Source organism: Mirounga angustirostris, unplaced genomic scaffold, assembly GCF_029215605.1.
Source record: "Mirounga angustirostris isolate CCGP_5_RB_7025 unplaced genomic scaffold, mMirAng1.0.hap1 SCAF_1, whole genome shotgun sequence".
Classification (NCBI taxonomy): domain Eukaryota; kingdom Metazoa; phylum Chordata; class Mammalia; order Carnivora; family Phocidae; genus Mirounga; species Mirounga angustirostris.
The window spans coordinates 176,478,571-176,490,821 of NW_026991709.1; the positions used below are offsets into that span (position 1 = coordinate 176,478,571).

General features: G+C 42.2%; 1 protein-coding gene across 2 annotated transcripts in view; it reads right to left on the reverse strand.

The window, feature by feature from the left end:
- Positions 1–209: 209 nt before the first annotated feature.
- Positions 210–12,251, reverse strand: part of GXYLT2 (glucoside xylosyltransferase 2) — a 100,541-nt gene continuing 88,499 nt past the window's right edge. For both annotated transcript variants that reach the window (XM_045861962.3, XM_045861963.3), the window contains exons 6-7: positions 9,732–9,904; positions 210–4,480 (exon numbers count right to left, since the gene is read on the reverse strand). In XM_045861962.3, coding sequence (XP_045717918.1) covers positions 4,298–4,480; positions 9,732–9,904 — 356 coding nt within the window. In that variant the 3' untranslated portion in view covers positions 210–4,297. The remainder of the gene's footprint in view (positions 4,481–9,731; positions 9,905–12,251) is intronic.

Sequence of the window (12,251 nt, forward strand, 5' to 3'; positions counted from 1 at the left end):
CCTCTCATGCTCTCTGTCTCTCATTCTCTCTCTCTCAAATAAATAAATAAAATCTTAAAAAAAAAAAATAGGCTAAGCTACTTACTAAACCAAATATTTCTTTACCAGTTCTTAAAAGGAAGGACTTAAATATTACTATTTAATATTATAAAATTTCAAACTTGAAATCTTATCAAAGAAACACGCTTCCAAAATAACACCAAAAGACATGACTTTTTTAAAAGCTTTTAATTAAAAAAAAGAAAAAAAGGTAAAACAGGAGATGGCGTTCAAAAAGACAAGTAATTAAATCATAATATTTGTTCTTTTAATTTGCTGTAACAATTCATTTTCTTTGGAGTATTGTGTTTTTTATGCTTATTTCTTCCCAAAGAAAAATTACTAAAAAATAAGTTTTCCAACATAAAAAAATCCACGCAGGGTCTCCTTGGGAGCTATAAACAATGGCGCACTTTTCAGTGACAACACAAACATGTAAACCTAATGACGCAGAAACTGCACGACTCTTACATGTTCATGCAGATGGTGACACGCACACACACAAGCGCTTTATCTTGAGGACTCAAGAGAGGATAACTTTCTCCGTTTGGCAGCAAAATCTCATCAGCTTCAGACACCAGCACTGCAACTGTGAAATGAGTTGACCTAAGATGTCACTATCTAGAAACCTTCAATTCACAGAGCATGACGGATTCCCAGGGCTCTTTCCTTAAAAGGCATGTGGGGTGTGTGTGTGTGTATCTATGTATGTGTTGTGTGATTTTAAAAATTTTTGAAAGCTTTTATCATAAAGAATCCATCTAAGGATTAGAACTTCCTTCTGCCTGCACAGGGATCCTCCTGCCTGCACAGGGATCTGTCGTCCCACCATTAATGCCAAGGCTCTTGGTACTACTCAGTAGCTTACATCAAAGACAGGAAGGGAAAGGCAAAAATGAAAAAAAGGAAGATGAAAGAGTAGGACCCAAGAAACAGAAAAACCTAAGAAAGCTTGCTTACCATACCATTCGATGAGGATATAATGATTTGTACCCCCATGGCATCCAACATTTTTCAGTCATGAAATCATGTTCATGTTGGCTCATCCAACGTGATGCAATCCAATGCAATCTATCTTTTTTTTGTATAAATATCAGGCAATATTTATACATAAATCTAAATTTGTATGGACATGTCCTCTCTTCTGGGTGGGTGGAGTGATTATTCTATTACTGAATCACTATTTTGTGATGTCAATAAGGTCTTGTATGGCTTGCTTGTTTTATGAACACCGTAAGTGTAATAAGATAAATACTCTCAAACCTTGATGAGTCCATATAAATATCCACTTTGATAATAAATCCCATCATAGTCACAACAATTTGCAATGGAAGCACTCAATATGTAATAGAGATTTCAAATAAATAGTGAAGCTGGAGCGTTATGCCCTAAATGCTAAATTGTCATTTAGGAAGTTGAAGGAAAACTTAAACAGATTTTCTAGCCAATTAATTTTTTTTTAAATGTTGAAATTTTCAACATAAGTCACAATTTCTGAGATTTGTATTGGAAAAAAACTTAACAAGAAAAATATTGTAAGTATTTCTAGTGACCCTACTACAGAAAGTCTCAATCTCCATGCATACAAAAATACTGTTACATTTTGCTATTGGCAAGTGTTCTTTCATTCTCCAATGGAACTCTGTAGTCGTATGCATTGACCAGAATTCTATAGGAAACAAGAAGAGGAGATGAGAGAACCAGTCTCATGCTCTTCCCAATGTAGATTCAATGTGCCATATGGAACAACACAACCTTTGACAAACTTCAGACCACAGACTGCATGATTTAGGGGTCCACTGAATTAAAATTTACAGTTCCCAGATTTCAGAGGCGCTAATGTTGTAGTTGTCTAGAAATTATCAAAGGCAGAGAAAATACTGCCTCATAGTAACATACTAAATGGAAAATAATTAACACGTTCAGGCAGCAGGGATTGGAAGAGCAAATGTTCTCCAAATTCTCCACCAAACTCACCTCAAATTTCAGGATAATATGAAGAAATTCCAAGGCAGAAAACCACACCAAATTCTAAGGTTTCACATTCTCATAATGCATCATTCTAGAATGTTCTAGAATTCTATCATGGACCTTTTCTGGGTATTCAGACCAGAACCAACAGTTAAGAGTTGTGGGTAAACCAGACTCTCATAAAAGAAAAGGTATTGCGGTATTCAAAGTCTTTACAGCAGATTTTTTATGGGACTCACTGAAGGAGGAAAGGACTTCTTTAGGCCTGTAAGTCACCAACAAATCTGAATGACATTTGTAGGGTTTACTGGCCATGCTGAACGAGTAGAAAGACTGGAATGGAAGTCAGGGAATCATGTTTACATTCTGACTCTTTCACTAAAACCCCATTTGTGGGATCCAAAAATTACCCCAAGGCCTTTAGATATAAAATAATAAATGACATCACCTTTAATGGTGAAATGAGGAAACAGAAAATATAACAATATAACACATCATAATGGTAATTTCCTTAACAAAAATAATAAATCACAGGCCGCCCAACTGATCGAAAGGAAAGTATAGGCCATTCCTCTAACATTTTAGAATTTGTTACTACCATAAGGGTTCTGTATACCAATATTGATTGATATCTATATATCTCTTTGGAGTGTTGAGATTTTCATATATTTTTTCAGGGTAAGGCTTTTCCTGTGGATATAGTACCTATGATATCCAACTGGGCTCCAATATATAGAACACCATATTTGCATTATCAAAATATTATTTTTCTTTTTATGCTTTTAGATCACTGTCTATATATGATGAAGAGTATTTAATACTTTTATTTCCAAAAATTTGTCTGTAAAACAGGATGCATCTTACCATACCTGTATGTGTTACAGAACAGCAATTATATTGGGTGTCCTTGTTTCTTTGTATTATAATTTCTTTATTTGCCCAATGGAGATGATACAGGCCCCTACTAAGTCCATTAGGCTGTTGTGAACAACCACATCATTTCTGCACAAGTTTTTTGAGGTAAATAAAGCCTTATGCAAAATACTCTTACCCTGATACCAGCTACAGGAGCAACTAGGGATTAAGTCAGATCCCTCGGAGGGACTATAGAATTTCCTCCACTGTAGCTAGGTGATAAGACCTGCCTGGTTCCTTGGCTAACAGCTGGGTAACCCTAGAGGAGGAAAAAAAATTTAAAGAGACCTTTCTAAGGCTGGTAGGAAGTTGAATTTTCTTGTCAATGGAATCAGCTGAACTATCTATTCTGTACACATAAGTTTGAAGTTGGCCTTTAATTTCCACCTGTTGCCCAAGAGTTTAAAGAAGAGAGAAGGTCACCCCTACTAAGGTAAGAGATAAAATGTTTTTGTCTGTGGGTAAACACAAAATCATATCTCTGTTAAAGTGACCCCTTGGGTTTAACACAATTATCGAATTTCCTTTCAGAGGTCTGGTTGCATAAGTATTTCCTATTATTTAATCTTCCACTAATCTAAACAGCTTTTCTTTAAAAACACCCCCAGATATGCTCCATCCTTTAACACTGCCCAATCAGCAGAAATCTGAATACTTCTGCCAGATGTATTTTAAATAAAGCACTGTAAACATAATCATTCTCTCTAAATTTTTGTCTCTACAGAAAAATCTCAGCATAGGGGCCAGCTTTTACTCAAACTGCCTGTTTCGCATATGTGTTACAATGGAAAAGACAACCAGCAAATAAATATAGAAATAGGGAGAAAAGGCTGGGAGCATCCACCCATTAAAATAACAATCTTTTCACCAGTTGGTAGGATTATGGCTAATCTAATTTTGATTCTGGTCCACGGATCTGTATTCCCTACAAGTTTTTAACATTTTTCTGTTTTACAACAAGCATGTATTACTTTTATAACAAGGATATGAGGGAGTCCATTGCATAGAAAGAGTCTCAAGAATATTAGATTAATATACCACATGAGATGTCACTGACGTGGTCTCAGACATTTAACAGGAATTGGAAGACTCACAAAAGTTCCTTTTCACAGCTAGCTCCACCTGTTTGAACAATGTTAAGTGAGTAATAATACAATTTAAAAAACCCCAGAGAGATAAATAGCAATTTTAAAAAAATTAAAGCATATTTCCTTTTAGGGGCAAATAATTGAGCAACTGTAACGAGGCCTTTTAAATGCAACTGTCACAGAGCACCATTAAATATTCACACGAAAGAGATCCAGGCAGCTTAAAGATGAACGTTGCCTTGTTCTTGAGAGGCCAAATCCACTTGCGACAATATGAAAAATATTCAGTGCATCTGGTTGGGGCCCACTTGGATGATGACATGTTTCTCATAAGCCCTTTTCATTGTTTTCTCAATTTGCTTCAAAAACACTTGTGGGATTCGTCCACATAAAGTGTGAACAGTCTCCAAAAACTTCAGCTGGAGCGGGTAATACATGGATTGAAAGAGATTATCTTGAAAGGGAAACTAAAAAAGGATTTAAAAAAAAATGATAGATGTTTAGTGACTGAAATGCCATTTAAAATGCAAACAACATTTACTAAAAAATGAAACAGGGAATTAAGCATGCAGGCATAGGTTTGGATGTTCTAAGACATTTGATGGGGATTCAAAACCTGATTCAATCCTGTGCAGCCCCAGGAAATTACTTACCATCCCTGGGCCTCAGTTTCTTTACCTCTAAAAAAAAAAAAAAATGATTTATTTGGGTCCTTAAAGCTCTTAAAATCTAAGATCAAAATATATCTTCAAGGACAAGATATTCTCTATTTAGTATGCTCTTGCTGAGGAGAAGCAAGGCGCAAGTAGAGACTTGAAATCTACTGCGATAAAACATTGAATTCTTCATATTTTTTTGCATTTGTTGCAACTAATTTTAAGATTTATTTATGTAGAGTGAGAGCGCCCACGCACCAGAGCACACGGGGGTGGGGGGGCGGGCAAAGGAAGAGGGAACAAGAGACTCTCAAGCCAACTCCCTCCTGAGCACAGAGCCAGACATGGGGCTCGATCTCATGACCCTGAGCTCAGGACCTGAGCCGAAACCAAGAGTCGGACGCTTAACCAACTGAGCCACCCAGGCACCTGTTTGTTGTAATCTTAATGAAGAAACTTTAGGGTATGTCTGTAGTAATCTCATGAAGTCCAGAGTTTAGCCATTACTAGTAAAATTTATCGTCACTGAACTTCATTTTAATAATTCAGGTACCAAATATTGGTTGTTGGTTTTTTTTTCCCACTTAATACCGGGCTTTTGATTTGAAATTCTCTTGTTTTCCCATGAAAGGTGTTTATGAGCAGAATTTTCCAAAATAAGTCTTTTTGACCACTTAGTTATGAGCATGTTCAAATTTTTATTACAATCTGGTTGAAATGGAAAAGGCCTCCAGTAGTCAAGTCAAAGATTCATTGTTGGCGAGGAAATTTTATACAAAAAGATTAGAAAAAAAAAAAAAAGGAAGAAAAGAAGGGTGAAAGGTCAGTACATGCTTGCCCGGCAGCAGAGTGGGTGGGTGTCTGGTTTCCTAGAACAAGTTTTAATCCCTTTAAAGTTCATCAGAAATATTGCTTAAGCATGTTTATTAGAAATGTGAATTTCTTCCCAGGAGATGATGCATTATGTAACACAAGAAGGACCATGTTTGGGACAACTGTTTTCTTAGCCCAAATTAGACCACTGATCAACTCCTTTTTCATCACGGTATCCCTAGTGACAGGAAAAGAATAGGTCAGAGCCCTGGAGTCATCCTTGGTTCTCTCTTTCCCCCACATCCCTCATCCAGGCTATCAGCAAGCACTGTAAAATCTCTCTTTACCACAATGCCTTCATGTGGACACCGCTGCCCACCTTCCTGTTGCCCCCATGTCTCACCTCGATGGCTGCAGGAACTCTTCATAAATAGCCCTCGTGTTCTCACTCTTGCCTCCTTGCACTGAGTTACCAAGGTGATAATTTTAAAGCCTAAATCAGACCATATCATTTGCCTGCAGGGGCTTCGCACTGCACTTAAAATAAGATTCCAATTTCTCTCTTGTCCTCAAGGCTCCATGGGACCTGGAACTCTCCTTGGTGTCTCCGTCCTTCTGGTTACCCTGGCTTCTTCCCTGCCCTTTGGGCACACCAAACTCATCCCTGCCTCCAGGGCTTTCCATGGGCTATTCCTTCTACTTAGCAGGATCCCCCCAGACTGGCCCATGGCTGCCTCCACTGATCACATATCAGTCTCGAGGAGGCCCCCTGAAGACCCCAGCTCTTGAGCGCTCTTCTCTGCCCGTGACTCTCAGCCCATCGCCCTGCTCTGGTTCCTTTTTAACACCTTTCACTACCTGGTACAATTTTTCTTTCTTTCTTCGTCCATGTGAGTATTGTGGCTTCCTCCACCCAGAGTACAGGCTTCCTGAGGACCAGGCTTTGTCGGTCTTGTTAACTCTGAGTGCCTAGAACCTAAAATTGTCCCTGCATAAAATAGGCTCTTCACAGATGCTGGTTGGAAGAATTACTGACAGAATGCCTACCTGACAGATGACTTCCTTGGATCACAATGGAAGGAGACTTCACTTTCCCTTTGCACAAACACAGACACACAGGGTTAGGGTTTGTGTGGGCAAGTGAGAGAGAGAGAGAGAGAGAAGAGATGGAGGGGGAAAGGGGAGGGACAGGAAGAATACTTTCAGAGAGAGATGAAGGGAGAAAGAAATGCAGTTTGAGAGTGAGAAAACATCTTTACAGACAGAGGAAGAGAGAGCGAGTGAGACAACGTGGACAAGGTAGGGAAGGAGGTAAGTGTGAAACTGCTCTCATCGAAACAACTTCTAGTTATCAGGCACAACCGTATGCCAGGCACTGTACTACAAGCTTAAAAAACCCATCACTTTGGGGTGCCTGGGTGGCGCAGTTGGCTGGGCATCCAACTTTTTTTTTTTTTTAGATTTTATTTATTTATTTGACAGAGAGAGAGGACACAAGCAGGGGGAGTAGGAGAGGGAGAAGAAGGCTTCCCGCTGAGCAGGGAGCCCCATGTGTGGCTCGATCCCAGGACCCTGGGATCATGACCTGAGCCGAAGGCAGCTGCTTAACGCCTGAGCCCCCCAGGCGCCCCTGAGCTTCCAACTCTTGTCTTCCTTTCAGATCATGACCTCAGGGTCACGATCTCAGGGTCATGAGGCAAAGCCCCGCATGGGGTGCCACACTCAGTGTGGAGTCTGTTGAAGATTCTTTCCTCTCCCTCGCCCTCCTCCTCTGTTCCTCCCCAGCTCTCATGCTCTCTCTCATAAATAAATAAATAAATAAATAAATAAATAAATAAATAAATAAATAAATAAAATCTAAAAACCATCATTTTGTGGAATCCTCACAACAACTTTATGAGGCAGATGACACTATTATCTCCATTTGAGGAGATAATGAGGAAACTGAGGCCCAGTAAGGTAAGAGCACAGAGTTAATGACTAATAACCAGAAAGGGACAAAAATTGGGCCTTGCGTTGAGGTCTGTCCATCCCCAAGCCAGGCCCTGACCCCACCAGACGGTGCGCCGCCCTGTGGAGAGTGGGGAAACGTGTCTTCCAAGAGGAAGCCTATGTTTGTTCGCGTTTCAGGATGGGGTTAGCGATATTCCTGATTGAAACGCCTGAATGCAAATGGTCCTTGTAGGCCCACGTGAGGACCATCACTGTGTGTATTTGGCAGGATCATTTATGACCCAGTTATTTGGCTTTCTTTCTGTTCCTCCAGAAAGCAAACAAGACGCATGGTAACTCAAGAGCCACCATTGCTCTATTCCAGACTAGGGCTGGCAGGTCACAGAAGAAACCCAAGCTTGGCTCTGATGGACTGCTGCAAACCCATAACTTCTATTTGCACTCCTGAATGGCTCTGCCCCGGAGTCAGTGTCTGAATATCTAAAGTGATGATATCACTAAGTACAGAACAAATTTTCTGTGTAATTAAATCACTTGGTCTTTGAAAACCAACAGCAGGAAATGCAGAAGAAAGCGGTGTTAGCTTACATGCAGGCTAAACTCATTCCCTGCAGAGAAAATTCTGGAATTCCAGAGACTCTCCTTAGCAAGATGCACATTTTTTCACACACAAAAAATGTATTCCTGTGTCTCAGGATTCACTCCCGCCAAAGGCCATTTGTGAAACCGTGAGGGTTCGTGGATTCTTAAGACAAATACCTCTAACAAAGTCTACATACTTTATGTCTGGGGTCAGCACATTTTTTCTATAAAGGGCTAGACAGTAAATATTTTAGACTTTGTGGGCCACACAGTTTGTTATAAATACTCATCTCTGTCATTGAAAGCAGCCACAGACAAGCACATAAATGAATGGGTGTCCCTGCCTCCCGATACCACTTTATTTATGAATGCTGAAATCTGAATTGCATATAATTTTCTCACGTCATGAAATATTCTTTTTTTCCCAATGATTTACAAATCCGTCCCCAGCCCACACGTCTTACAAACACAGGCAGCAAGGCAGATCTGGCCCAAGTTCGCTGACCCCTACTCTATGTCTTGGAGTTACCATTTCAAAAGGGACATCCCTGAATCTCTGTTGCTGGTTTCCCCCTAGTGATCTCAAGGTAAAAAGCAATGTGGAATGCAGCGTTTCCCCAAGTGTGGGATGAAAGGCAAGGGCCAGCAATATCTGGCATTTTAGGTAGTGAGAACCAAAGTAAGTTTCTTTCAACCTTCCCATTTACCGCAAGAAGATAGTTCCTAGGCGTCTTTAACATCTCAACACTTGCTAATCAATCTCTCCAAGGTGGTAAGAGGGGGCCTGAGGCTGTGAGAAGTCCAGCTCCAGGCCAAAATCCTATGTCTGGTCTTTCAGACTCAACCACGGGTAATGACAAGGCTGCTGGCAGGCCTCTGGAGCGATGGGGAGCTGCCCTCCTGACACCAGATTTGGTGCACGGGCAAGTTTACTTGAAGGAGTTGAGTCAAGAACTCAGGCCCCTGCCCCGGGCCAGCTACGCTCAAATTCGTACCTGCATTCCTATCCCAGACACCTCCATTTGGAGGCCTCCTGGGAAAGGAGGGGTATCCTTCCACTCGACCCTCTTGCCCTTCTCCTTCCTCCTCCCCTGGCCTACAGGTCCATAAGGATGCAGGAACCTTGAGAGGATCTCTGCGTCTCTGCTGCATTCTCTTGACCAGTACCCTTTGCTGGGTACCAACGCAACACGGGAGCTCGTGCCTCTTTTTGCCTCTTGCTTGCACTGCTGCAGTATGTAAATAAAGACTTGATTTTTACTTTTAAGTTGATCTCTTGTCCTAATTGACCATCTCCACACCGGATTTCTCAACAGGATGCTGGCAACCAGGCAACACACTCAGCTTGAGCTGAATAGTATCATTTTGTTCTCATTACGTGATCTTTACCCTAACACATTCCCCTCTGTTATGGCAAATGGCAGAGGGTTTCTTTCTGGGCCTTTCATTTCCTCCTTAAGTGAACTTATTTAAGGACCCCCCCCCCAAATAGTGACTTACTTGTAAAGACCAAGAGTGGCTATAATACGAGAGAGCGAGCTGATACAGTGAGGTGGTACCTGAGATTAGGGAAAGGGGCAGAACTCAATGCTTCTGGGGAATTCTTTGGCCTTCGAGGGTGCCGAGGACCCAAGTGACTGTCCTGCTTCATGTGGAGTGCGCATGCGTCTGCTACACGGCCGGGGGCGGGAGGGGGGGTTGCGGACACACTTACATCCCGTATTGCTTCATAGAGCGCTTTGAAAGTGGGTTGCTTATCGTCATGGTAGACGCCTCGGTTCCCGTGCAGGACAGACACTCCTTCCCGCTCAGCTTCTTTGCAGTTGCTTCCGTACATGCAGTGATCGGGACGGTAGTTCCACTGGCAGGGGAACACATAGAGACACTCTGGTGGTGACAAGAGAAAGACGCGTCCGCAATCAGTGCCCGCTCTCCTCTGCACACCTGCTGGTTAAACCCGTGTTTCCATACCCTGCACACCACACGCGATTTCAGTGCCTGGGAGTGTGACTGGGACTCACGGTCCAACCTTCACCATATTTTGTCCATATTTTGAGATCAGGAATTGAAGGGGCACATACTCGTGATGTTGTAGGTTTCACCCCAAAACAGGAGGGCAGTGCATGGGGGACCAGGAGGCCAACAAGGTCAGGTCCAAACCCACACTCTCTCACTCAGAAACACTGCAACCTAGGTCCAGCGATTCAACCTCCCTGTGCTTCACCTCCCTCATCTGTAATATGGGTAGGACAGGAACTCCTTCCTACTGGGATGATTAGATTTAAAAGACACAGGTAAAATGCTCCGCCGAATGCCAAGCACACAGTGGTGGTCAACCGTGTTAGCACTTAGAATCCACTCTTCGGGAAGGTTTTATGAAACAGACAGACTTGGAAAATTGGAATCAAGATTGAAGCAAAGGTTCCTCTTTGGATTAAAAACCAACCAACCAACAAAATCAAAATGGAAGGAAAAAACAAAAAACTACAACAGTAAAGGGGAGAACCCTCCCCCCCAAAAGAGCAAAGAAATAAAAAAGTCCGTGTGTCAAGGTGACTATACACATTGTGGGTGAGCAGGTGCACACTCGTGTACTTGTATGTGTATCTCTAATCTGGTGGTTCTTTGCCAGGGCCTCCCCGGGGGCCATTTGGCGATGTTTGGAGGGAGATACTGGTTGTCATACATGCTAATGCTCTAGTGGGTGGAGATCAGAGATACTCTAAACATTCCACAATGAACAGGACAACCTCCACAAGAGTAGCAGTACCAAGGTTGAGAAACTCGGCTCAAATCCTGTTGGACGGCTAGGATGATAAAATTAGCAACAAATTCACGACCCCTGAGCTTCCTGGCTCCTCAGCTTGATGCCTTTAAGGGCTGGGGTAAGAGCAGTAGGAATCAAAGCTCTCTGTGGGTGTGTGTCAGTGTTCATGAGAAAGGCCCCCTGTGAGAACACAGAAGCATTAGAGCAAATTAATTACCGTTGTCAGAAAAGCAACATAGAGATGTGCTCGTGGGTTCAGCTGACGGCTATCCCTTCTTAGAGACTGCTTCCAGAGAGCTTCGAGATGGAAAGCAAACAAGGAAGAGGTCATCACACATCCCCTCTGGTGGACTGTGTGTAATAATTCTACCAGTCAGTCTTTACGGGCCATGGTGACACCCAGGCACCCTCCAATTCTTAATCATTCACAACACCCTGAGAGATTTTCCTTTTCTCGGGAGAACTCCTTTCCACCGCGATGCTGCTCTTACTTGCATTCACTTCCACACTTGTACATATATAATCCATAGCTAGGAGAGAGCAGTGCTCACCCTGAAGTCGTATTACTAGATTTAAACTCCTCTTGGAATTGTGTGACTTTTCTGTATTCTAGCGTAGGGGGTCGGCATGAGGATTCCGTGACAGAAAGTATCTAAAAGTGCTCGTGTGCTTTTAAACTGTGTCTGACCTCAGACCAATTGTGGCTTTTCGGAGCCCCATGAATCACATCGCTCCTTTATGATACCTGCTTGGGTATTTGCAGTTGAGTCCCTGCTTAAGCACCTGCTAATGTTCCCTGCTGAGTGAACTGCCCTAGAATCCATCTCTGTTTTTGTAAATACACTGATTGTATCAACAAATATTTACTGAGTGCCTGCTTTGTACCCAGCAGACAAAGGAAAGTCTGGTTCCGCCTTTGTGGCATTTGAGATTGGTGATGGAGGTTTTTGCCTCTTCGCAGGTAGTACAGGACCCCACTGCTAAGGAAACCTTCCCTTTCCTTGCAGCCTCCTGAGAGGACCACGCCCAGTGAGGGCATTCCAGGGCAGAAGAGGAAATAGAAAGGCTTTGAAATCAGATGAATGTATGTTCAAAGTTGGCTTCCACCATCTCCTAGCTCTACAACCTTGATGAGTTATCTGGACCTCAATTTAGAAGCAGTAAAAAGAAGCTAAGTTATCTGGGGTTGAACTCCAGCTTTATTATGCTAATAGTGAAATGGCTAAGGGAGCAAGCTCTGGAGTCAACCCACACTGGCTTTGAATGACAGGACTGACCCTACTTGCATGAACTCAGCCAAATTACATAATTTTTCTGAGCCTGAGTTTCATCATCTGTAAACGGGGGAGGACCGTAAATAGTTTGTCCAGTAGGATTCTGGGGAGTTCTAAGTGAACTTATCAATACAAGTATTTGGAACAGTACAACACATAGAAAGCATGCAATAACCATAAGCTGTAATCATGA